Source organism: Hyposmocoma kahamanoa, unplaced genomic scaffold (genome assembly GCF_003589595.1).
Source record: "Hyposmocoma kahamanoa isolate Upper Pololo Valley unplaced genomic scaffold, ASM358959v1 227, whole genome shotgun sequence".
Classification (NCBI taxonomy): Eukaryota; Metazoa; Arthropoda; class Insecta; order Lepidoptera; family Cosmopterigidae; genus Hyposmocoma; species Hyposmocoma kahamanoa.
Window position 1 is genome coordinate 26,588 of NW_020653746.1, and position 27,896 is coordinate 54,483.

A 27,896-nucleotide genomic window follows, 5' to 3' on the forward strand; every position below is an offset into this window, starting at 1 on the left:
CCCCGCGGCGTGACGCACCATCTTGACGCCATCCTCGTTGTTGGACATCGAGCAGACGAGGTTCGCCACCTGCCGAGGAGTATATAGACATCACAAATATGCAATACGTCATTACATAACTTCGACAAGAATATATATCCATGTATATGTTATTATTACTGTATGACCGGATATGGGCAAGGTTTTAACTCGGCGCATTGTTAAACGGGTTAAAACTCACTAACGCCCAAAATCGAAGGCAAAAACGACTTACAACTAAATATGTGTTATGTTTACAATTAAATAGTGGAGTTATTTCAAAAAATATCTCAATATTTTTTTTATTTGAATTCAGGTTACAAAAACTCATAAATACAAACCTTATAGACTAACATACATACAATATAGCAAAGTGGCGTTCCGTGATCTCTGCCTACCCCTCCTGGGGGACTAGGGCGCGAGCTTATGTATGTATGTACATACAATATAATAAAACATTATTTCTAACTAATCTGCACTTGTCAGCGACGTGTGGCGCAATCTGGTGTCAGGTAACCTGAATATTGTACAGGCAATGAATATGAGTTTTGTACAAATTCAATGACTTTATTACAAAAGTTTATTGCTTCCTGATCTAGACGATTCGATTTTCCTTTCTATTGACTCGATTCACATGACAATCGCATTGAAATAAATCGATACAAAAAAAAATCGTATGCTCTTGAATATATCTTCATAAAAATCGATTCGTAATGTGCATCTTTAGCAATGAAAATCCAAAGTATTGCAAGATGGGTATTGCGTGTTGCCTATTTTTCTAGAAAATATTTTTTTAGATCGAAATTTGTAATAAGTATGGATACACCGAATTCCATAATCGCCGTTTCTGCTCTGCTGGGTTAAACCCCAGCTTTGCGTAAAAACGCGGTTAAAACCCTGAAAGATAGATTGGGTTTTAACACACAGCTCATGTCTGCGTATGACAAATGTGTACCTAAGTTAAATTAAAACTGTTTGACTAACGTGTCTACAATATAACTAAAAGAATACAATGTGACTCATATGTGTACCACGAGGCTAAATGAATACAGGTTTTTAAATATGTACACAATATAACAAAGGAAAACCGTGTGAACCATGTGTACCACAACACAAGGCTAAATGAATACCGTTCGACTAATATATGAACCATATGACTAAAAAAAAATACAATGTAACTCTGTTAATTAATTTTTTTATTGAATTGATATACAATTATTTTTTGTGAAATTACTCCACTAGTTTGTTATAATTATTAATACAAAGATCGAACACTCAGAAAAAATTCTTTCGATCCGGTCGGATTCGAACCGACGTCTTCTTGCATACCGTGCCAGACGCTATACCAACTAAGCTATGTGCTTGCGTCGTGTCTTTGTACTTGGTCTTTCAACGACTTTTTAGTCGTAGCGCCATCTATGAGAAATATATTACAGATTTATCACCCAGTTAGTACCTTTACAGCTACCAGTCCTGGCGAGAGATATCGCTATTCACTGTGTTAACACAGTTCGAATCCGACCGGATCGAAGGAATTTTTTCTGAGTGTTTTATCTTTGTATTAATAATTATAACAAACAATGTAACTCATTTATGTGCACCACGAGGCTAAATGAATATCGTTTCAGAAATATATACCGTGTATGAGTAGAACTACTGGCTGAGTGAATATAGTTTTGTATTTACAAGTGTTTTGAAATAGGAAATTAGAAAGAATAGAACGTCTTGATAGTTCGAGATGTAACCTCAATAAGAAAATATGTAAAAAGTACAATAAATATCAAGTTTTGAAGATTATCCCAGTTTATATTTATAAAAGTACCTCTCGCTACGCAACACGAGCTACGTCCAAGTTTACAGTACCATGTATACCATAAGGCTAAAGAATACCGTTTGACTTATACGTATACCATATGACTGAATAAATACCATGCGGTTCATTTGTGTACCGTACAACTTAAACGAGTAACATGTAAGTCGAGTGAGTGACCATCACATTGGAGACCGCCATTTTGATTACAATAAACAGCGTAAACTTGAAAGCCACCCTTACCTCAACCAGCTTATTAGCATGCTCTGTGAAGACCAGCGCATATTCTTCTACTTCTTTCTCATTGCCGTTGCGTGCTGCTTCCATCAGTACCAGCAGAGGTACGTTGGTCTCCAAGAAACTGCAAAGATTTGTCATTATTTTAGTATTTAATTTAAAAAAAACACTAATCGCGTTGAAGCCGCACGACTGAATGAATGAAATATTCTTTATTACACATAAAATTACAATTAAAATTTAATACAATAGCTTAAGTATAATAGTGGTAGTAAGTTAATGTGCAACAGGCGGCCTTATTGCTATGTAGCAATTTCTTCCAGGCTACCTTAGAATAGACTTTTGGGATATGCTAAAGCGGTACAACCTATAACCTTAGTACTGAGTGCTAAAAAAACCGACCTCAAAAGTCATTCATGCCTCTTCAATACTCTATGTGATGATCTAATTAAAATTGTTGCAACACATAAATGTACAATTATTAATGTGTATATATGTATAATAATCAATATGATAATAAATTTTTAAATTGATTAATAATTAAATGACATTATAAAATTCTAAATAACATGACGATAAACTACTTTAAAAATAGAACTAAAATGAGGTTGCTACTGTGGACGATTAGTAATAATTTATATTTTGTTTATTTTAACGAATACCAAATTAAGAAATAATGTAAATATTGTAACACAAATTTTGACTTATTAACCAACTTCAAAAAAGGAGGTTCTCAATTCGTCTGTATGTTCTTTTTTCTTTTGTATGTATGTTACGCGATAACTCCGGTATTTGTGAACCGATTTTCATTTTTCTTTTTTTATTGGAAAGGGGGTACTTCCATAGTGGTCCCATTTCATTTTGAAGAAAACCATCCACCTCGAAGGGTGGCTGTTCACGCATGAAGATTCATTTTTATAAATAGCGCCTAACTTTAATTTAGGAGCAATTACTTTAATGGTTGATTTTGCTATTTCTCCAATTCAAGGCGTTTTTCTCTCAATATACTTTGAGTAGTGAGAACCGATTTTTATTATCTCCAGTGTCAAGTCCTGTATAGTGGCGAACTAGGGGACATTTCAATAAAATTTAGCAAATAGACGTAATTCCACTTACTTTTGAGGTCGGTTTTTTTTAGTACTCTGTACTGAGATTATTTAGAATTTATGATTGACATTGCTATGCCCTTACAGGGTTCATGTTTGATCTGTACTATCTAACTTAAGACCTATGTAACAACATGAATGCAATAAATTACTTGAATAACGAGCTTTGCCGAATAAAACTCAGAATAACTAAAGTCACGTGTTATGTTTATATCAATGAATTCAGAACTTAAAAGGCTGGCGAGGCTTACAGGGGTGTAAACTTGTCAATTTCGACGTCGATATATTGATAATTTCGAACCCTGGTGTACACCCTCTCCTTGTAGGATACCAGTTACCTGTCAGACACGTGATCAACGACGGCTTTGCGCAGCTGGCGACGCAAGTCCCTGGTCTTGCGACACATGTTCTCAATGGCGCGTTCAAGGCCTTCGGATTGTTCTGGCTTCCCGGCCTGTTAGAAAATTAATCATTATTTTTTTATCAAACTTGCTCGTAAATGGTATGATTGCATGGTGGTTATCTTGACTATAATACATTCCCCAAATAAATCCCACGGGTCTTTTTTCTTTCCATTACAGCCATAGTTGGCAAGGATTTTGTTTTTTATTGGTAACACGACATACTTCCTTACATGGGTCAGGTTCAATAGATCAAGTTCAAGTTCAAGCAAGGTTACTTAAGTTCAAAATTAAAACATTCGCTTAAAATGTTGTCTAAACAGAAATTTATTGCAATTCAGCAAAATACTATTTAAATCATTGACTTACAAATAATTGGACGACGGGTCTAATACAAAAACCACGAAAAAAATGTCCCAAGTCAACCTATTTAAATGTAGTGACATGTAAAGGAATATGAAAAAGCTAAATTGTAATGTCATCGCAGTACTGTCTAATTTTGCTTGCTTCGCTGTCAGTCGAACAAACGAAGACTAAAGCGTGAATGACGCTCTGTATACGATTTTAACGCCCTATAAGTTCGGACACTTTTTAGCGCGGACCCGACGTCTATATAATTGTAAGTCAATGATTTAAATGCTTTCTTTTTGATAATAACGCACACACACAACTAGGGAAACCCTGTGTCGCGGGTGCCATGGACACACAAATTATACCCAAACTCACGAGAGAAATAAATGTAGGACATACAAATATTTCTCCCAGCACGGGAATAGACCCTGGGACCTCAGCGTAGCAGTCAGAGGCAGTTACTATTAAGAATTTCTTATAAGTGAATTTAATTATTTTCTGTATAAAAATTTAGCAATTATTTTTACAATCCATCATGGCGTCTTTGCATTTTACAACATTTAAATATGAGTTGTATTATCTATGGGAGAATAGCTAGGTAATGATCATCTGTTGATAAAAAAATAACCATTTGAAAAGTCCATAATAATAATTGTTGTGTTGTGAACCATATTTATTCATACAAGACATAAACATTGTATTTATGTCCTAGCAAATACGATGAAAAACATTGTACGTATCACGGACGGTAAGAAAATACAAAACTCGAGCTATTATATAATATACCTTCGTTAGTAATATCTTATTTACCGTCCGTATATTATATATTTTATTTACGAGGTATGTAAATTAAGTAATGAGACTGGCAACGTTGCGTTTGATCTGGCAACACTGGAAGCGCGGGGCTTGGTGGGGCGGCAGAGGAACATGTGATCCACCTTCAGTACGACTTTGACCTCTCTCGAGTCATTTGATTGTGCGTAGCGATTGTTTTTGTGAAACAGTTTTTTCTATTGTGTTCTAAAAATGAATGACATCAATTTCGAGCAACGGTGTGCTATCAGGTTTTGCTTCAGACTTGGTCACAGTGCAACGGAAACTCTTCTTAAACTTCAGCAGGCCTACGGAGATAGTGTTTTGCCAAGAGCCCATGTTTTAAGGGTCATTCGTGTGAGACCAAACATCAAGAACAAGTGGGTGTTGCATCACGATAATGCTCCTTGTCACACAGCAATTTCAATAAACGAGTTTTTGGCCAGTAAAAACATTCCTGTGGCTCCTCAGCCTCCTTATTCGCCTGACTTGAGTCCTTGTGACATTTTTCTCTTCCCAAAGTTGAAAAATCACCTCAAGGGAAATCATTTTGGGACAGTCGAAAAAATTTAAACGGCTGTTACCGACCAGCTGAAGGTTATTCCAGTATCGGAGTTCCAGCACTGCTATGAGGAGTGGAAGAAACGTCTCCAGCACTGTGTGGCCTCAGAAGGAAGTTATTTTGAAGGTGACAACATAGAATTGTAATTCCTTTTGAACAAAAAAAAAAAATTAGTCTCATTACTTAATTTACAGACCTCGTATGATACCAAACGAAGAGTTAGCAAGTTGTGGATCTGGTGGTAAGCGGTTACCTGTCAGTAGTGAAATGACATTTTCCAGAAACAACGTTTGCTCGAATTTTCATAACCTCGAAAGTAATTTTGAGAGGAAAATGTTTTTCCTTTTAAGCCTAACTTAACCTAACCTAATCGTGTCTTTGCGATAAATATCCAACATATCGATGCCTTACTTTCTTAAACTACTATCTTTTATAGAGTGATTGCTCGGGAGATGGCAAAACTTTGTGTTTATTTATTAGACGAACACAACAGTCGACATTCAAGAAAGATTTAACAAATAAATTTGCTTAAAACTAGATTTGGACCAGAATGCCAACCAGGAGCGTGTACGTACAGCATGTTTTGAAAGTTTCTGTCAATTAATTATAAATTACAAATTTTGTGTTGGTACAAATAGAGCAAAAGAAAAGACCATAGAGAAAAAGTGTTAAAATAAAATTGCGAGACTTCAACTAGACTGCTTGAGGACACCCGCAACAGACTTTTTAAATATATGATACTTAGAATTAAATATATCTAACTGTATTTTATCCTTAATTAAGTCATTAAAGGTGCGGCACATTCTTTTTATGGGATTGTAAAATGACGTGTTATTTTTAAAAACATTTAGGACAAAAGCCCGAGGACACCGAAGGTTACATCTAATGTTAATATTGATATTAGACAATAAGTTAGCAGAGTCAAGGTTTATTTTTATTTATTATTTATTTTTATTTTATTTATTTATTTTACTTTAATTATAACCACACACACCAATTACAATAATTAAAGATACATTACTAACATAACAAATTAATAAACACAACAAGATTAAGTACCATTCAAGCATCGCTTTCACAATAGCGTAGGCATCTTAACAATAACAGTGACCATCCATCCGCAAACAAGTCGCATTCAGGGTTGGTGGCGAGGAGAGAGTCGAGCGCGCGTTTTAAACTTCTTATCAAGGATGGTAATTTAGATTGAAACACTTTACGAATAGTTAAAAGCCGGTGTGGTATGAAGGGAACGTGATGTGAAATTAGCCTGCAAAATTTGTATACACAACATTGACTTACAAATAAATGGACGACGGGTCTAATACAAAAACCACGAAAAAAATGTCCCAAGTCAACCTTTTCGAAATTTAAATTGTAATGTCATCGCAGTATCGCGCTGTCAGTCGAACAAATGAAGACTAAAGCGGAGTTTGGCGCTCTGTATACGATTTTAGCGCCTTACAAGTGCGGACACTTTTTAGCGCGGACCCGACGTCCATATAATTGTAAGTCAATGATACACAATCCATTTTTTGCATTTCAGTAGTTTCGTGCTTTAAGATACGAGTTTGAGAAAGTTATTCGACGATATCCTGAAAGAACAACGTTTTCTTTATAATTCCGTCTTCGGTGTAATGAAAATTCGAACAAACTTTATTTCGGAAAAATCGAGTTTGTGATTTATTTATTTATTTATTTATTTATTTATTTATTTGACATTAATGCAACATGACAGTTCACACCATAGCGTTACATCAATAATAATTTACTTAAATCTAAAACAAAGCAAATGTACAATGTAGGTTATGCTATAACTAGATAAATAAATAAAATTAACCTAAAAACCATCCTGACTTCTTTCTAGCACTCTCTTCCATTCAATCAACAGTCTCACTATCCCTGTCATAAATACATCACACTGTGGCGATGCTGATAGTACAGAGTTGAGGAGTGTTCTAGCTCGGGGAATGGGCGAGTCCCGGTACAAATTTGTGCGTGAGGGCTCAGTGGCCAGTAGGCGTACACTCCTACGCTCGTTGCAGTATCTATGTGGAACATTAAATCTTGCGAACTGTTCCACAAGCTTCACACTATCCAGCTTATTTCTCATCACATTTAAAGTAAAGCTGAGCAAGGTCACATTTCTGCGTAATTCCAGTGACTCATAACCTAAGTGGCCCTGAAGGAAGCGTGTTGGATATAAGAACGGATAATAGAAAAAGTGTTTCTTATAAAAATTTCTCAAAAACTTTTTTTGGACTTGTTCCAACATGAGAATATACTTTTATGATAGATTACCTAGGATAGGTTTTTTTGAGATATCATAAAAAACCATAACCCAGTTTTGGAACATTGAAATTCTTTAATGATATTTCAGCTATGCGTCGCTCGTTGGGGTTTAACTGTTTTTTAAAAGAGAATCTTTTGCTATTTGAAACGGATATTTGACCATTTGTCACTTCGCCACGTTTTAGTTAGTGGACGGTATATGTGCAGTGCCACTCAGAGCTTAAAAACATTCTGCTGATTACTGCTTGGCCGCAGAAATAGGTAACATAACACAAAAAATTGCTACTATTTTTATTTTAGATAGGAAATGTATAAGTTTTATAAGTAAATAATATACTCACATTGGCCATGTAGTGGTGCAACAGGTCTTGCAGCGCTTGTCGCACGGCGTTGCACTCCGCCACTATGCGCTCGCGACGCTCGTCCCTTTTCAGTCAAAATCAAATAATCAATTATTGTATAGGTAAAGATTTTACATTTACGTTTTTTTTAAACTACTGCTCGTTCACTGCCCTGAGAAGAATGAGCAAGAAACTCTATGGATTGCTCTTTTCAAATAAACTTAAATGTTATGGAATACACTTTGTATCATAATTGTGTGGAATCCAGACTCATGTTGTCTTTCCATACATCTTTATCTAAAACATACTCCTCAATTTTGTAATATGACTTTTCAATTAAAATACTTTTAGTATAAGTTTTAAACTTAGGAAATGATAATCTTAATATATTCACCGGAATCTTATTGTAAAAGCGTATACAGTTTCCCATAAGAGAGTTGTTTACCTTGGTTAAACGAAATCGTGGTACCATAAGTTTGGACTTAGCTCTAAGATTAATATTATAGACATCTTCTTTCTTATTGTAATTATGTATATTTTTACGGGCATATAAAATATCTGAGTAAATGTACTGTGATTCCACAGTTATGGTACCTGTCTCCTCAAACTTTTCTCTGTGAGAAACCCGAGAGCCTAAACGGTACACAGAACGAATCACTCGTTTTTGCAATACAAATATGGTTTGAATATCTGCCGCTTTACCCCACATGAGAATCCCGTGGGACATTATACTATGGAAGTAATTAAAGTAAATTAGTCTAGCAGTACTAACATCGGTAAGCTCACGTATTCTACGGACTGCGGATGCAGCAGCGCTTAATCTGCTGGCCAGGGAAGATATATGTGGAAACCATTGAAGTTTACTATCTAAGGTCACTCCCAAGAAGTCAGCTTTATTAATAAGGTCTTGGACTAGTCGATTTTACGAAATCGTGGCACCATGAGTTTGGATGAATAGAATAAATAAACAAAATTAAATAAAGAAATACCTGGTGCAAGAGCTGTCAGCCATGAGAGCAGCTCCGGAGATGATGGACTCCAGCCTCTCCTCAAGTGAAGGTCTTGTTCGCAGCTCGGAATACGCCAGAGGCTCCATCACCATACGCTCCTAGAATCATCATTTTTATTCTTACATAACTTTTGTTTCTTAAGTAGACAACCACAAATTGTGACAGTCAGGATGACTGGCCGCCTGTCGCATCTGGTACTGAGTGTATATTCAAGAATTGCTACCTATTTGCTACCTTTTCTAAATAATTGCTACCTTTGTATGTTCAGAGAAATTTAAAAAAAATAATTGACCAGCCATTCTGACGTCAGATTGGCTGGTCGCCACTTTGTTCAGAATGAAGGGAACGGATTTTCCAGAAGTATGTATTACCAATAATTGCTACCTATTTGCGACTTTCACGAATTAAAGGTATACGCTTCCTATCTACATTAGTTAAAAAAAATATAAACGATTGTAAATTTGACGGAGTCTGCTGTCGGATCTTTGTATTTGGTTTTCAACGACTTTTTAGCCGTAGCGCCATCTATGAGAAATGTATGAAAGTATTTCGTCACCCTGTTAGGTAACTTTACAGCTACCAGCCCTGGCTAGAGACGTCGCTATTCGGCTGTTAGCTAGAGCAGTGTATTAATAATTATAACAAACTAGTGGAGCAATTTCACAAACAATAATTGATAACCAATTCAATACAAATTTAAATATTTATTTTTCTGAAAAATATGATATTTTCAAAATGGAAATTTTTCCATCCATCAAGAACAGCCAGTCTATTTTTATTCCTCGTATTAATGTTTTGTTCTTTTCAACATAAACGTATTGTGACGTTCTTCAAACTTCTCTCTCAAGGACACTCCGGGGTCCAAATATAAGTCGGATAGACCTAACGGATAGAAACTTACATCAAAATCATCAAGAGCTTGAGCCAGTTCCCCGGGGCCTTCTACTGGAGCTCGGTTAGATCCTGAAACATTGCAAAGGTATACATTACATCATCACCAGTTCATTACACGTTCCTGCTAGGCGTGGGTCTCCAATAAAGAGAAGGTTCAGGGCTGAACTGAATGCGGGTTAGGGACTTCATAAGTATTGGTTGTGAACAGTCTTTGATATGCATTGTTTCTTTCACCACGATGTTTTCCTTTACAAAAACTAAGTAACTTAGTAATCAAAGATATTCGAACCTTAAACTATTAGAAGCGACTCTTCTCCAACCACACTAGTTTCTTCACTCTTCGTGGTCTTCACCCACAGAACAATAAATACAGTAGAAGTGGTTAGTTAGCGTCTGACGCGTGCCAACATTAAGGGTCGTATTCCAGAACTCTACTCAATGCTCAAGTCAGGACTTGAGTATTGCAGTGAGCACTGAAAATCATACTCAAGTCCTTGCCATTAGGGTCGTATTTCCAGTGCTTGAAATCATCCTCAAATCTGCTCAAATCCTGACTTGAGCATTGAGTAGAGTTCTGGAATACGACCCTTAGCCTCGAAAGACCTATCTGAGGTCAGTCCGCCATTTTAGCTATGGTTGTGTCATTGTTTCGCGCAAATTCTCTAAAACCGTAGAAAAATGCCTTGTTGTGCTGTTTTCGAGGGCAAAAATGATTGCCGCGCCAAAAATATTAGCCGTGGTCCAATTCGTCGTCGTTCAGCAATTAACCGCTAGATGGCAGCACATTGATTGAAATTTCGATATAATATCAAAAGGTCGTAACTTGTAATAATAGGCATCGATGCTATTGTACTTTCAACGACATGCCAACAAGGTAAAGTTTAAATTATATTAACAATCCAGAATTTGTTACTCTTTTTACATTTGAAACTACGACCAATTAATATCAAGTTTTTGTAGTGCTGCAAATTAAGAAAGTGAGTTTTGGCCGCATCGGTTCTGTTAGTAATCGAGGCTTTTACTGTTTTTTTTTCTTCCGTGGTTTTACTACATGTCGAACGTACGAAGTCGATATATGTATACTTTGACGTCATGCCAACAGATGGCGCCATGAGTTGAAATAATCTAACAGTCTGTTGGAATACGCAAAGAAATGAACGGCAAACTGACCGTTGGTAGGCAGAGTGCGTCCCTGCGCGACAGCGGAGATGGTGTCCACAGCCGAACACACGGCCCTCAGCACGAAGTCGCGGTTGGCCTTGGCCGCCGCCAGCTCCGGGTGGCGCACGTACACCTAGGAGATTACGTCAGATACAGTGATTAGCAACTGGGTATTAGATAGTGAGGGATCGGTTCCCCATAAGACCAATTTAGGATTCGATCTGGTCTAGATATGTATGTGTATCAGAATTTCAACGACAGGGATGCCTGAGCCTTCTCAATGCTCAGAGGATCGACACTCTGTTGCACTGTGACGTGATCGTGCATAGGGTGCCGAGTGCCGTTGGGCATTTTGGCTTATTTGCAAGATGCAGCTACATTTCTGCGGATGTCTGGCCAGCAATCTTACCGGGGTTGGCTTAAGACAACCAGTTATGGTCCCGCAAGTTTCATTAAAGAATCTATTCTACCTTATCTCGAATTCAATGAATGTATGGTGTAATTTTTTTGGGAAACTCTATCAATGCGGTTAAAATATTCACAATACAAAAACGATGCTTTCGCATAATCTATAGTAAACCCAGTGACTATTCTCTAAGAAGTCTGTACAAAGAAAAGGGTTTCCTGACTTTAACAGGAATATACATTTTGGAAATATGCCTTTTTGTACGTAATCACAGTAACTTCTTTACTAAAATATCTAATGTAAAGTAGTCCGTTAACGTCAGAAACAAGGACCGTCTTGTCCTCCCTAAAATAAACAGCACGATCTTTGACCGCAGCACCTATGTAACAGCGATAAGAATTTATAACAGACTTCCAATGGAAATGAAATGTTTAAATGGTGATAAATTTAAAGCTTGTTTAAAAAAATGGTTAATTGACAAAGTTTTTTACAATCTTAACGAATTTTATATAAAGACATCAAATATTTGACAATTGTATAACTAACTTAATTATAATTTTAAGACATTGTACGCCTGATTTGGGTAAGAATTGTAGATCTAATCACTTGTAAGTAACACCTGTATTTTACCAATTCGTATAATAAATGTTTCTGATTTCAAATTTTACCTGTACTAATATGGTTCTTTTTGCTTGAACCCCATTGATGAAAACCATTTGAAAAATGTTCATATATATATACTATACGTGTTCTATTTAGTTAATTTGATATAAAAAAAAATCATTGGTAACCTACTGTGGCTGTTACGGATAGTTTCATGTTATTATCAGAAATTTTAGAAGTAACTAGCCGAAGTTACGGATCACCAACGTCTCATTGTCGGCGGAATTAAGAAAGCCACTGATAGTGCTCTTTGATTTTATGGCATTCATCAACTCGTCCACTCAGCGCCGCGCGAGCGCCGACTGACTGGCGGCCCGCGGGCGCGCCAAGTATTTACGTGAGAGCGAGAGGCATATATATAGTCTCTCTCTCTCTCTCCAACTTATGTTTGGGGTGTACGTTATATTTTATAAATTTTGTATAAAGGTAGGGGCTGATTTCGAAATAAATGTTAATTGCGAGCTAGACATCGAGCGTTTCACTTCTCCAACTAACAACCCTCCGAGCATCCGCCACAATTTCATCTAACGAATATGGGAGAATGCTTCTCTCACTAGATCTTTTTGTTGAGGCTTATTACATTTTTTCTCGTGAGAAAGCGGGGTTGTTCTAGTTCCTTTAAAAACAACATCCGTTCTAAAGTAACATGAACTTGGAAACTTATGTCTTGTAAAATGCAACAATTGAAGTAATAATTACTTAAAGCAATATAGTACCTTTTGGATACAGCAGTTTTCTTGTAAAATTTCGAGGTAAGTTTGTGTTTCTTTTTTTTTATAGTGAAAATTTTCAAGAATCGTGTTTTACACCATATACTAACCACTATCTCCTCAATTTTACAATATATTTTTTCTAAAGTGATTGATTCAACGCTGTCACTGTTATGTGGATTCAACTATAGCCATTTGAGGTTGTATCGGTTCATAATCCTGGGACAGTAATTTGCATAAGTATGAAATAGAGATTAATTCTAATTTCACCTTAGAGGCTGTGAGTAGCATGGTGCTGTGCTTCTTGAGCACGGCCCTGGCCGCAGCCAGCTCGTCCTTCATCCGCGGCTCCTTGAGCTCGTGCTGCCGCTTGGCCGCTTGCGCAGCCAGCTCGTTGGCCGACCTGCCGAACTGCTTGGCGGATTCCAGCAGTTCGGACTGCGACGAGGCCGACTTCAGCTTGTCCAGATCGGTTTCCACCTGAAAAAGGGGGGGAAAGAATTGAAAACGAAATATGTGAAAACTATTAAATGTTACTTGTTGATAACTTTCTTTACAATATTATTTTCTGTATTTCGGAATAACGTTTCACAAACTTCTATTGTTCCCATTATAATAAAACTGCTTCCAATATAATAAAATTGTTCTTATAAGAAATTGAGTCTGACGGCATTAAAAAAATGAGTCAATTTGATATATTTTGTATGAAAAACAGTGAATGAAATTTGACGAACGTTGCCGTCCCACACAATGCAAGGATCCCTTCATGAAACCGAGTGAGACAAAAGCGGGCACTCACGGTGCGCAGCTTGGAGAGCAGCAGCTGCACGTCCACCATGTCGGCCAGGATGAGCAGCCGCGTGACGGCCGACAGCAGGCTGCGCGCGGCGCGCACCATGCCCGAGCGCACGGCCGACGCGCACGGCTCCTCCGAGAACTCGCGCGCCGCCAGCGACATCGCGGCGCCTGCGCACCGCTCAAGTAAAACACGCACGAGGAAAAGAAACCCAAGCACGCGCTCGGAGAGGCGAAAATAACGTTGCCCGCCGTGTGCAGTCGTGCGGAACCCAATGCGCTAGGGTTGTACAAGGATTGTATGTAAAAGAAAGTCTTGTCCGAGACTTTGAAATTACCATTATTTTCTTGTTTTTTATCAATAGCAAATGACGAGTCGAACCAGTCGTGCGCCTGGTGGTAAGAGACACGTCTGCTCATAAATTGCAGAGCTTTAAATAGCAAAGGTTTTAAGAGCACTAAGGGACATAAGTTGACAAGTCCCACGTGCCTATAATTTCACCAGCACCATTGTCCTTCTAAGCTGGAACGCAGAATCTTTTATTATTGTACAAGAGGATCTTTTATTATTTTAATCTGACACATTCCACTGCTGATCACAGACTTACCGGCCTTCCTAACATCTTCAACGGCAGTGAGCATTTCCTGTGTTATCTCTGGATTTTCATACGCAATCTGCTGACCTCGTTCGATGAATATCTCGGTCGCACGCTCCACTGTCGCTACCAGTGCACTTGCACGCTTTGATTTGCCAGCTGTCCAAAAAAATCTAGTATATTATAATGATTTAGTCATAGGGAATGGATGCTAGAATAACGTCACTTTAAAGGGAACGTAGATTAATAATAATAATAACGCACACACTCAACATAGCCCCGCACTAGGGAAACCCTGTGTCGCGTGTGCCATGGACACACACATAGACAACACAAATTACACCCAAACTCGGGAGAGAAATAAATGTAGGCCATACAAATATTTCTCCCGACCCGGGAATCCAACCTGGGGCCTTTGCGTGGCGTGGAGTGATACAAGACGGTCGACCTCAGGGCAAATATGCCAACCAGGGTCCCAAGTCTGCTAAAGATTAAGTGTAGTCAAAGTCAAACAATTTCTATTTCATAGGGAAGCAAATTACCCTTGAAATTGTAATACTGATTAAACTCCATTGCTCATTCATAAGGCAGATTCCCTGAGAAGAATGAGTAAGAAACTCTAGGGGTTGCTCTTTGTAAATATACATTTGTATACATTTATCATTACAAAATTTAATTTAAACAAATTACCTAGATCGAGAATACCTGCAAGAACTAACTGGGTCACTACCACTGATTCTTGTCATCCAAGTACGAGGAAGCTGTATAATACCCAGGGATAAGAATAGGTAGAGTTTTTTTGCCTAAGCTTCGATGAATATAGACAGAAAATGGAGACTGCCTTATGACAGTATTTTTTAGGTCTTGGACCTGTTCGGGATTCGGGAAATCACTTAAGTGCATTAAAAATTGACGTAATTGGGGCAGGCAGGTACACTATATTTATCTTAACTTTGCGACGCAGCGGGTCGGATCTGCGATATTGCGGACATTGGGTATTTTTTCACAATACCTCTCTAAAAAAAATTCCAATCGATACATCCTATTGTCATAATTAAATATTGTCATATCACATTTTGCCATAAATGTAGAAGTTTACTCTTCAGGCAATACGACTCTGGAACGCTCTACCGCCTCATATTCAAAAAGCGCCGAAATAAACTAGCTTTCAAGCAATTACTCCGCGATTCCATATTGGAGTCTCAATCTACATCCCATTAGTCTGACATTATTATATATATGTGTATTGAATATATATGTCTATGCATTATATATTATGTATTTGTGTGTATTTAGGTTGCTTATATAAGTATATAGTTAGTCATATAATATTATGTGCTATATTTATATTGAGTTTAAACTATATATCATAATTATTTGTAAACTTCTTCCTATCTGTTTTAATTATCATGTTATATATTTTGAACCCAGCTCTCCGGTTGATTGGTAGAGAATGCCTAATGGCATAAGTTCGCCATTTGTACTGTTTTGTGTGCAATTAAGTTTAAATAAAAATAAAAAAAATAGATGTATTATTAGACCTATCTTCCATAGATTTGCACACTATACGCGCGTTCAAACCTGCCTATTCACTACTTATATTGCACATTTTCTGACGCGCGTAAGAACTCTACCTATTTCGATCCCTGATAAAAACCTTTAGTAGAAAGAGTTTGTTTCTTATAATGTAAATCGGAATCTTATTATAGAAGGGTATACATTGCCCCTTAAATGACTTTATGGAGATGACTGTCACAACCAGCTAGTTTATTTTTATTCCTTGTATTAATGGTTATGTCTGTCACTACTTTTCATAAATAAATTAATATTTTTCTTAACATAAATAACATTCTCATGGATGTACTGTGACATTAGTGCAAGAACATTAATCTCTTTAAACTTATCTGTTAAAGACACTCTGGGGCCCAGATTATAAATTGCCATAACCGCACGTTTCTGTAGGTCAAAGTGGCTTATCAGAGGTCAGGCTATTCAACTGCCATTGGCATTTTTGGGTATTCTGCTCTTCGACGGCGAGTTGATGACACATCGAAGGCGTAGTTTACTCATATTATATTATTTTTAATTTGAAGACTAAATTGTTGATTGTGAGAATGATAATTTCACTTCACTTTTTATTTTTATGGCTCCATCATTATGAGAAGTGATGATTTTGCCAATGTCACGGTTGAAAGAAAAAAAAACGAAACAAAAAAAAAATCGCTCAGCTCTAATAGGACATTAACCGGTGTTGGTAAGTTGGACCACGGGAGTACTCAGTTGAGAATGTAAAACAAAACAACAAAACAACATTTATAAATATATGTTATTTAAGTGGATAAATTTACATAGAGTAACAATATGGGGGGAGAACACTAAAGTTAAGAGGTTATTTATGTTAATGGGGTGGGGGAATTTTGAAGGAAGTAAGTTATAAAGTGGAACAGCAATATTAGGACAATTGAAAAAAATGTGTTCCAAGGTACCGTCTTCTAGGCCGCCCTCGCACAGAGAGTGATCTCGAACTCTGATTTTACGCAAAAATACAGGTGTGCAAACATGGCCTAAGCGCAAACGAATAATAGTGGAAGTGATGTTTTTAGGCAAATCGCGACGTTTAAAAAACCAGGGTTTAGTGGGTAGATTTGGTTGGAGGTTACCATAGTGTCTACCAACAGTTTGTCGTGATTCCTGCCAAAGGACCAACCAGGAAGCTAGCATTTGGGGTTTGGTCATGGCGAGCAGATCTCTGATAATTTGTTTAAACTTCTATGCCAATGACACACGTAACCTAGGAAATTGCTCGAACAGCCCAAAATTGTATGATGTGTTAAGAGTCATTAGGTCTATTCATGATCACTGCCGACCACAATATCCACAACAGCATCGTCATATAAAAAATACTCACGCCTTTTCTTAGCAGCCTTGTCCTTGCTATTGACGAGGGTGGTGACCTGCAGCACTAACGGCTCCAGCGTCCGTTCCACTGAAGTGGTGCGGATCTCCAAGGTCTTGGGGTCCCATTTTAATGTCAGGGTACCCGTGTTCGACTGGCTGTACGGGTCTGCGAGGGTTGTCATTGCTGGAAGTAATAATAATAATTGCTGCATTTACTTGGAAGCGTACATAGACAACCATAAATTACACCCAAACTCACGAGAGAAATAATTGTCAGCCATACATATATTTCTCCCGGCCCAGGAATCGAACCTGGGACTTCCGCATGGCAGACCGTCATGGTAACCGTTCAGCCACGGAAGCAATAAAGAAGAAGTTAGATTATACTATAAAAGTTTCAAGCCACAAAAATCTCCCAAAGTTAGCCAAATGTTCCAGAAAATGGAAGCTTCTAGAAGGAAAACAGAAGGAAACTTCCCAATAAACTACAACGGTTTTATCTTTGTTTGATAACATATTAAAGGAAGCACTAGAAATACCTTCATATACCTTCTATGGTCTATTGAAAGTTGATTTCAAACCATTCTTTACTCGATTACGGATAAACTGGCAATATAAACCATTTAAATCACAATAAGTTCGTAAAGCTACGATAGTATCAAAAAATTTCTCAATAATGATTCATAAGGCATTGAGCACTTAGAACAACAAGTCTTGTTTTCTACGAAAAATAACACGACTTACAATATATTGAAAAAACTTACTGTTCTAAACAATTTTTATAATTTTTTTAACCTAAAATAAACAATAAACTCCTTAATTACACGGAGAAATCGAAATAAATAACAAAACCCGTAGTCGTTAACGTCAACGCGGCTAAATTAAAAACACCATTATCACAAGAATGCGTATTAACAAATTATGCTTTTCAATTTCACAGTGTTATAAATTGACAACAGAGAAAGTAGAACTTACTTGTGTTTTAGAAGTTTCTAGGGAAGATTACACGAATAAGCACTTATATATAGACACACTAACTATAATTAGACAAATAATAGTTATTATTATATTATTTATATAAAAAGCACAAATTCACACAAATTAAGAAAATAAATCGTCGAAGGCGATCACAAGGCGTGTCAAAAACAAATCGACTGGGTTGACATTTTTGAAAATCATTTTACTACCATTGCCTCAGTGTTGCACTGTCAAAATTTTTATTCATAATTAGGCGTACGGCGACAATTGTTTTGCCTTAGAGCGCATAGGACTGGAAGCGTCATCGATAGGTACATACATACAAGCACAAAACAACTATCGCACAATAAATACTACTTTCAAAAGTATTTTCATTTCCATTATCGAATTCACCGCGTCAAGTACTACACGAAACATGTCTTGCGCTATACAAACTTGCAAAAAATCTCTGCTGCATCCAGTCTAGCCAAGGGTGGAATTACATTCCATACATAAGCCTATTTTTTACATTAATTGCTAATTTTCTATTTTTTGGCAGTTTGACAGTTTTCACAGTTATCACATTGATTCAATTTATCGATTACATAAAAAATATTTGAAAACATTCGCACATTTGACATAAGCATGCCTATCAAGTTCCTATTTACTATCAGGCAACTATAGACAAAAAATGCAGTACTTCATGGACGCTGTTTTTTTCGTTATAAAGAAGCGACGCACTCTCTTAGCTCCCATTTTTATCGACAGATTATGTAAAGAAGTTTATTCAAATTGTTATGTTAACATAACATAAATAACATAAAATCTTAGGTTTTCGCGATTGTTACACATAGGAAATGAAACTATTTTTCCAGATTTAAATCGCGTATATTTGTTTTTTCAAACAAACCGACGTTTTGGGGTCCTTTACAGGTCCCATGGTCACAGTTGACTGAGGTGGTACAGTCTTCAACCAGTTATGTCTAATATTGATGCAAACCACCCTATTTTTCCACTATAGTTACAATAGTTATTAATTAAATACCTTATTTTTAATTTTACAAAATGTAGCGTAAATTGGAATGTTTTATCGCTCGCTCGCTCGCTTGCTTGCTTGTTTGGTTGTTTGTTTGTTTGTTTTTAGTTTGTTTGTTTGTTTTTTTTGTTTGTTTGTTTATTTATTTGTTTTTATTTGTATGTTTATTTGTTCGTTTGTTCGTTTGTTCGTTCGTTCGTTCGTTCGCTCGTTCGTTCGTTTGTTCGTTCGTTCGTTCGTTCGCTCGTTCGCTCGTTCGTTCGTTCGTTCGCTCGTTCGTTCGTTCACTCGTTCGTTCGTTCATTCATTCATCCATTCATTCATTCACTCACTCGTTCACTCACTCACTTATTTACTTGTTTATTTATTTACTTATTTATTTGTTTATTTGTTTATTTATTAAGGATTGCCAACAAAGTTTACAACTTAACGTATACAGAACAATAAATACTTATTAATTAACATATACTTGCAACTTCAATTATAGCCAACCACATAATGCACTTAAATGTATATTTAAATGTACAAAAAAAATCCATAGCCATATTGAAAAATGGCGATAAACTAATGCTGTTCACAAATTATTATCAAGCACTCCTAGGGTCGTATTTTAGAACTCTACTCAATGCTCAAGTCAGGATTTGAGTATCGTTTAAAGCACTCAAAATCATACTCAAGTCCCTGCCATTAGGGTCGTATTTCCAGTGCTTGTGTTTCCAGTACAATCCTAACTTGAGCATTGAGTAGAGTTCTAGAATACGACTCTTAGAGACTCCCACACGTCAATTTTGGAAGAGATCAGAATATTTTTTTTTTTCTACTGCCAACAAACGCTTGTATGGTGGCCATATTTGAAAATGGCGAAAAACCAATTTTGAGCACAAATTATTATTTGGAACTTCTAGAGGCCACCACATGCCAATTTTCAGCTGAAACAGAGCGAGTCTAGTTCAGTATCTATTTTCAACGAAAAAAAACGTTTGTATGGCAGCCATATTAAAATTTGGCGAAAAAAACTTTTGACCACAAATTATGATTAAGGACTTCTAAAGACCACCGCATGCCAATTTTCAACCACATCGAAGCAAGTTTTTCCATCTTGTTTATTTGATTTTCGAACATTTTTTACATTCCGCAGAAATTGACCAAGGTCTATCTCATAAAAGTGCACAAAAATCCCCCATATGTATTATAGTTTTTGCAGGCCGTTGATCACTCGTTTACATTTCTCACATTTCAGGTCTTCTCATATTTAATTTTTTACCTTGGAGCCTATCCGCGTACAACGGTATAAATATCTTTTTTCCACCATATCGGGAAGTATGCGTTCTATTTTTCTAAGTCAGACAGGATTTTATATAATTCTAGTGAATAGTGGATCTCGCTACCCACAGCAGCGACAGCGAATAACGCCCACGTCTTAATAGGCCTTTAAGACCTTTAATATTACAAATAAACAATTTAGTGATTCGGCAACTATTTATAATGCAATTAATATTTAGTAATTATTTACTGTGGGTAAATTTCCGTAATATTTCAAATAGTGACCGTTTTTACGAAAGAACTTCTGGACATTTTCAAGTTTTTTCATCCTCTACGGGACAGTTTTCTATATAAATATTAAAGTGAGGATACCACGGAAACAGTGGTCTGTGGAAGGTAGGAATCGATAATAAAGCTTTGAATAGCAAAGATCTGAGAGGCAAAGCGACTGCGCTCATCACCATGAGAGATAAACTTGACAAGTCTTAAGTGCCTGTAATTTCACCAACACCCTGTATTGACCCATTCACTACCTGTATGGCAGTCCGTCGCGCAGGCAGGAGACGTGCTCTTACACTATGCTGCATACGACCCAGCATCAGTTTTGTTAAGAATCTTACAATGTTATAATCATAATGTCCATTACTTATTATACTTCAAAAAATATCTAAAATCTTGAGTTATTTCATCTTTAGCATTGTATACTATATGAGTTCCTAGTTTGAGTTTGTGTAAGCCTAGAAAATTGTGTGATTGATTGTTGTTGTAATCTATGGTTGCGTCTGGCAACGACATTCACTCTCCTGCTCACAAAACGGCAGTTCATCACGCAGGACGCCGAAACTTCGTTGTTTTGCATTGAGCTTTGACGCGAGTTTGCCGGAGGTCGAAGTTGTGCTGGCCAGTGACCCTATAAGTGACGATCGTATTAGATTACACTTTTAAAAATTACGAATTTCAAAAAACAAATGCCGAGTTGTGTAGTAAATTTTACTACACGTCACTATTGACAACAATGTGCATTAAGCAGCTCCTTCAACATAGTTACGAATTAATACGAAAATTGACGAGTGGGCAAACGTCGAAACGGCCATCATAGCGTGGCGGTACCGGTAATAATTTGAGTTTTATAACCTATTTTCGTTTGTTGCATGACTGCTCTTCAGTCAGTGGAGGCGCGGTCAAGACATAAGATAGTTTTTAAATATTTATTAAACCATAATTACAATAACAATACTTTCAATGTTATTTAAATTTCAATTTGAAGCTGGTATATCTGACGCTTGTGACCCCTTCCGTCAGTTGAGTTTTCCTAAGAAATAGCATTAAAATCGTCATCGCTCATTAAATCGACCTTGCGCCTTAAACTTTGCAATCTCTTCAACTTATTTTGCATGCTCATTGTGGAATTCAGAACGCTTATAACATCGACGATATTTGGTATGTCCGTCATATGTTTTGAATGTTTGGTAGTATTCTTAACCTTTGAGCTGGTATCATTGTTACGGTTTCTAAATACTATATCTACTGGCTCTGGCGCTGGTGTTGTGGATTTAATTAGAACATTAAATTGAAGCTCGTAAATGTCGTTTTTTGATGTAACAACACCTTGAGTCATTTCCGTAATTGTAGCCGGTGTTTTGCTTAAATTCCTTTTCGAGTCTCTTGAATTATCAACTCTGCCTTTCGCCCTCACTGATTTTGTTTCGTCACTGGCTCTGAATTGAATTAAATTATCTTCGTTTTTTTCGAGGACAGAATCAATTAATTTTGTATTTATAAGCGGATCAACCTCAGTCGTTTTAAAAGTTGTAGTTGGACGCGATAGTGGTTTTTTTACAGTAGTCAAGTTTTTTAATTCAACTTCGGAAATAGTAATTTTAATAGTCGTAGCATTAGTCGAATCTTGTTCTTCTTCGGTCTCAGTTGAAGATTCACTTGAACTGTCAGTCATGGTTGTCGTTTTTTCATTAGTCGTTGTTGATACCGCAGTAGTTGAAGTTGAAGGATAAGTGACAGGAGTAGCGCTACTGAAAATAGTGGGTTTACTACTTTTTGTAGTGCCAATAGTTTTTTGCTCTTCAGAACAATCGGATTCGCTTTCGCTTGACCGTGAAGTAGATGTATCCTCTGCTTTTTGTTTTCGCATCTTTTTCTTGACATGTAATAGTTCTTTTTCAAGATTATGTATCTTTTTTAGGACGATAGGATCTAAAGTTGTTTCTGCAAATGTTGTCCTTATTTCCGTCGTTTCTTGTCTTACCTGTTGTTTGTCAGCTTTATTGTTCTTAGGTTGATTGATTCTCCGTAAAACTTTTTTGCGTCGCCATGTTTCTATGCTCAAACCGTCTTTTTTATCTTGTTCCGAGTGTGACAGTTCTGATGATTTGGATGCTCTGAATCTGCCAATTACGTCTTTTGTGTCTCTATAAACAAAATATTATATTATCAATTACTAGATTTTTAATGACCACATGGTCTTTTTGACATTTCCAAGAATAGGGTAGTCACTAGTTTCCCTAAGTCATTTGTCACTAAGTTTCCCTTTATCGTCAGACAAAGGTATTGTTATTAAAGTCATGTGCAATATTGCCATCGGTTCTTCCGCTGAGCCATACAATTAAATTTATCGTGTAGAAAGCCGCGGTAGCCTAATTGTACGATCTACCGTCTCTCAAGCAGAGGCCGTGGGTTCGAATCATCGAGTATATAACCAGAAACTCGTCTCCGTATATTCTAAAATTATTATGTAGGTATTTATTGTAATAAAGTAACAGTGGTGTGGGAAAAACAGCAAAACATCTAATTACAAAACAAACGGAATCACATTTCATCGATAATTAAATATGAAATATGTAATTTCTCAATTTTCGTCCATTATAGCAAATTGACGACACCCGTCAATTGTTTCGAATTCGGGCTGGCCAATCGGAGCGCAGTTGTCACCGTAATGATTTGGCAGAATAGTCTTCAAACAAATTAAATGACATTTCGCATTGACTTACAATTATATGTATAGGCGTCGATATATACTCGATGGTTCTAATTCGGGCTCCCACCTCTGAATTCCTTCGTTAGTTCGAGTTTGCAATTTGTGTGCGAAATCTAATTTGAAATTGACCATAAACTTTTCGGTGAAGGAAAATGTCGTGATGAAACCTGTACATCGGACAAGATTCACAACCATCGGAAAACTTGTGAAGTCCCCAAGTCACACTGGGCCAGCGTAGCAGGCTATTGCCTACACCCGTGTCCAGCAATAGGACACATAAAATGGCTTAATGACGATGTGATTAAACCGGTTTCTGTAATAATCAAAGGTCAGAAAAAGGTGTTCCACATATATATAGATAAAGCTGCAAGGAGCGACATACAGTTGTTAAAACCACCATATATTAATTACTTTCGGATTCCGGATGAAAGAAACTTCTCTCTTTATTCTAATTATGAAGGTAAATAGCCGTATATGTGAGGTCGTCAACAATGGCACTTATTCGTCTTATTTAAGCGTCCAGCAGTTTTTTTTTTAAATAAAAAGTATTAAAATAATCTAGTGTGAACATTGACTTACAATTATATGGACGTCGGGTCCGCGCTAAAAAGTGTCCGAACTTATAGGGCGTTAAAATCGTATCCAGAGCGTCATTCACGCTGTAGTCTTCGTTTGTTCGACTGACAGCGAAGCAAGCAAAATTAGACAGTACTGCGATGACATTACAATTTAAATTCAACGTTTTAGCTTTTTCATATTCCTTTACATGTCACTACGTTTAAATAGGTTGACTTGGGACATTATTTTCGTGGTTTTTGTATTAGACCCGTCGTCCATTTATTTGTAAGTCAATGAGTGTGAACATATTTCTTTTAAAATACGACTTTTCCGCTAGTGGTTCGAATTTATGAACATCTGTTACACTGTGTTTTTTGAATTTAAATAAAACATATTTAGAGCGATATTTTTCTTAAGTTTTACTAGCAAATGTCGCGGCTCCGTCAATGTGACCGTCAATATGCGGTATCTAAAGCTAGTTATTGTTGCTTTTTTGTTCTCTGTTTTGGCAAAAAGGTCTGTTATCTGTTGCATTTTTATATGGCACCGTTAGAATCACTTTAAAATCATACTTCGACTTCCTGGGTCAGTAGTTTTGTTCTACGATGCAGTAAAACCATTTCCGGACATCCGGAATTCAAAACAGTAATTAATTATATTTGTTGGGTTTAACAACTCTATGTCGCTCTTTGTAGCTATATCTATACATGTATCTATATATTTTATGTGGAACACCTTTTTCTGACCATTGGTAATAATCAACACAGATCTTTACTCGAGTATTTTTCTATAAAGTACAATGACAATGTTAATGTCATGTCATGTCAATCAATTTCTTAAGACGCAAACAAAGTAAAGTTAACTTACTGTAAATCTTTGTTCACAATCGGAGGTGGTCGTCCATTTTGGAGCGTAGTATCGCCACCTACAAAAACTTCTGCAGCAGTCTCACTAAGTATCTCACTCAAGGGTTTATCCTCTCTTACTCTCATGATAATTTTTGATTTTGTCGTCTTCTTTTTTTCTGGTAGACGGCTCTCTTGTACACTCGGTGTCATTCTCAATAATAGATTTATCGGCTTTGTAGTTACGGCTTCTTTCTTTTTACGTAATTTGGCTTTCTTTTTTTTGTGTTTCTTGTGTTTTCTGTGTTTCTTATCTGATTTTAAATTATCATGTTTATCACGTCTGTGCTTTTTCTTTTTAATATATTTTACTGTAGTTACCTCTTCAAGTAACCATTTGTTTGTCACATCTGCTTCGATGTCGTGTTCCCTTTCTTGATGTAGTCGTTTACTATGTTTATGTTTCTCAATGTCGTCTTCCCTTTTCTCATTATATGTGTGTCGTTCTGAACCAATTCGCTCGCTATTCTTCTCATTTTCCGTTGTTGGTTGCTTGTGATGTGAATTCCATGTAGGTGTTGTAATATCATTTCGTTCAATGGGTTTTTCATCAGTATTTATAAAGCTACTCACTTGAAATTTCACATCTTGTCGTACATTTGGATTTAAATTTGTATAATGATCAAATATCAAAGCTCTTATACCGTTTTTAATTATCTTATTAAGATCGATTGAGATCGCATTCTTACGTTTTGTTTTATAGGTTTCTAAATTATCAATAAATGTTTGAAATTTACTTTGAGAGTCGAGTCTGTATAACGAATTGATAAGATTAATAATCGCTTTTACCTTTTGACTTTTAGTATTCTGAAGCTTCTTTTGTATTTTATTTAGTACCTTTCTTAGTTTTTTGGGTGGATGATTTCGGAATTCTTCAAATTTACGAGATATGTACTGTCTGGCGTCGTTGTTCTCTAAGAGCTCATAAAACTTACATCCTTTGTAATGATATTTGCGAATTTCTTCATCAAAGGACTCAGCAAACTTTTGTAAATTTTCGTCATCATAAGTTTTTAAAGTCTCTATACAAGAATACAGAAAATCAGTGAATTGTAAATAAGGTGTGCCCATTCGACGTCCACTGTTGTTTGTATTCGCATGAAGAACATTTCGGACGTTTGATAGGAACTTTTGTACATTATCTATGATCTTTACGTCAGAGTCCAGATTATACTTGTCAAATTCTAGTACTGTTTCGAGAGCCAAGTTGACGCTTTTCGATTTGCCAGTTACTGCGTGTGCTGTAACAATAATGTCGTTTTTAAATCGAGTGCTACTTTCTTTAAAAATATGAAGGCAAATATAACTTCTATAAATATTAACTTTACTGCCAATTTGGAAAAGTATGGGTGACGGGCGAAAGAGTTCTTTTATAAATTATGTTGTAGATTTACTGCTTTCACCATTAGTGCTTGATTTATGACAATGGAATTGAATGAACTAAGTTGGTTTCCGTGATCAATGGATCTCTAAAAAAATACTAAAGATATTGTCTTTAGACTTAGGAAATGAAACTATTTTTCCGGATTTAAATCACTTGTTAAACAAATATGTTTGTTTTTTCAAACCAACCAACGTTTCGGGCCCTTTACAAGTCTCATGGTTACGGTTGAAATGTTGGTTTGTTTGGAAAAACAAAAATACGCGATTTAATCTGGAAAAATAGTTTCATTTCCTATGTGTAACAATCACGAAAACCTAAGAACTCGATATGTCTTTAGACTTGTCAAGAATTGGGAGCCAAAAGTCCATTACACAAAATATTTAGAATCAACATTGAGTATCTCAGACTTCAAACAAACAATTTAAAAAAATTGATTAAAACGTTAAAAATTTCATCAATCAATCCAAAATGGTTAACAGGAGAATATTATTTTTCATATTATTGTTATAATAAATTACCAAAAATTTGAAGTAATACAGCAATATATAGAAACACTACCATTTTTCCAAAACTACATTTTATTCTTATATAAGAAACAATAAGAAAATGAAATGACAAAAACTTTAAGTACTTTCTTGGCCAAATTTATGATGACAATAAAAAAACCTATTCTCAAATTTTAAATTTTATGCGATGAAAACTTTATGAAGAAACGTGTAGAAGAGAATTCGACTATTATGATGACAACTGGTAAAGACAGACTGGCTTACAATATGTGCCTTGAGGGACTCTGTATTTAAATAAAGATGGTCCAATATCTTTGACAGAACTTACACGTTAAAAGTTTTTACTGAAATCCATGATAACCTCGAACGTGTCTATGTAAAATAAAACGAATACATCTAATCGCATGCAGGCAGTTGAACAATAAATGGTATGATCAACCTTGTCAAATGCTATGTTGAAATCGTCATTAAAAATAATTTTGGAATCCTCCGATTCAACCAATTTTAAAATGAATGTAGGAATATCTACACTACCTACTGAATTAACCTACATACGTTTTCACCCTGTCGTGCACACTAACGGCGTTTACCGTAAAATGAAATATTCGAATAATGACAGTGCGGGGTATCCCGTTTGTTATACAGATCTTAAAAAACCAACTACGGGCTTTACAGTGCGAATTCCAAGCGCTTTTTTTATAGTTGCCGCCTACTGCTTCTCCTCGGAGAAGTATCAACAACGTACTAACAAAATTAAAAGATTTACACGCATACATTTATGGACGTTGTATACACATATTTAAGATTTGCATACAAAGACAGTACGGTGACTACCGACATGTTTTTTACGAGGTGATACAAGACCGTACATGTCAGTGCCAGCGAGTACTTTTTGTAGGTGTATATTTTGTTTTCGCGCTGGAACATTCTGAAAGTAAAATTAAGTTTTCCACTAACATTTTGGCTCTAAATGCGTATTTTTTTAGTAATTCAATAAGTCAACAATGTGTATTGCAATAGGGTTTCTTTAATAAATAATAACGAATTATGTAATCGTTAGGGACACCGGAGTCCCTAACGATCGAAGGTAAAAATAAAATTATAAATTTGTATTTTTTTTAATGGTGGATAAAAAAGCATCGCGCTAGAGACAAAGTATGGCTTTAAGACGGACGAGAACATTATTCTTCCTTGAATGCTTACGGACAACATAACATATGGAAACCTATGCTTT

General features: G+C 36.3%; 2 protein-coding genes across 2 annotated transcripts in view; both read right to left on the bottom strand.

The window, feature by feature from the left end:
* LOC113228334 (catenin alpha-like) overlaps nt 1-14,880 on the bottom strand; it is a 28,764-nt gene extending 13,884 nt beyond the window's left edge. The window contains exons 1-11 of the mRNA XM_026461600.1: nt 14,869-14,880; nt 14,176-14,322; nt 13,572-13,738; nt 13,043-13,252; nt 11,003-11,126; nt 9,840-9,901; nt 8,918-9,036; nt 7,929-8,013; nt 3,510-3,625; nt 2,072-2,189; nt 19-69 (exon numbers count right to left, since the gene is read on the bottom strand). Of these exons, the coding sequence (XP_026317385.1) occupies nt 19-69; nt 2,072-2,189; nt 3,510-3,625; nt 7,929-8,013; nt 8,918-9,036; nt 9,840-9,901; nt 11,003-11,126; nt 13,043-13,252; nt 13,572-13,738; nt 14,176-14,209 (1,086 nt within the window). The 5' untranslated portion in view covers nt 14,210-14,322; nt 14,869-14,880. The remainder of the gene's footprint in view (nt 1-18; nt 70-2,071; nt 2,190-3,509; nt 3,626-7,928; nt 8,014-8,917; nt 9,037-9,839; nt 9,902-11,002; nt 11,127-13,042; nt 13,253-13,571; nt 13,739-14,175; nt 14,323-14,868) is intronic.
* A 6,703-nt stretch (nt 14,881-21,583) lies between these two features.
* LOC113228344 lies at nt 21,584-26,793 on the bottom strand. The gene is made up of 3 exons (XM_026461609.1): nt 26,675-26,793; nt 24,735-26,013; nt 21,584-22,743 (listed from the first exon to the last, which is right to left on the bottom strand). Exons 1-3 carry the CDS (start codon nt 26,715-26,717, stop codon nt 21,630-21,632), a joined length of 2,436 nt encoding a protein of 811 aa, XP_026317394.1. The 5' UTR covers nt 26,718-26,793; the 3' UTR covers nt 21,584-21,629.
* Between the last annotated feature and the right edge of the window lie 1,103 nt (nt 26,794-27,896).

Bases quoted from the DNA above. Each gene is read 5' to 3' on its own strand.
- LOC113228344 (XM_026461609.1), bottom strand. From the start codon at position 26,717: ATGGTAGTGTTTCTATATATTGCTGTATTACTTCAAATTTTTG. The intron at 26,014-26,674 runs GTAATTTATTAT...TTATTGTTACAG, and splicing joins TGTATTACTTCAAATTTTTG to CACACGCAGTAACTGGCAAA. The intron at 22,744-24,734 runs GTAAGTTAACTT...TTTTGTTTATAG, and splicing joins ATTGTGAACAAAGATTTACA to AGACACAAAAGACGTAATTG.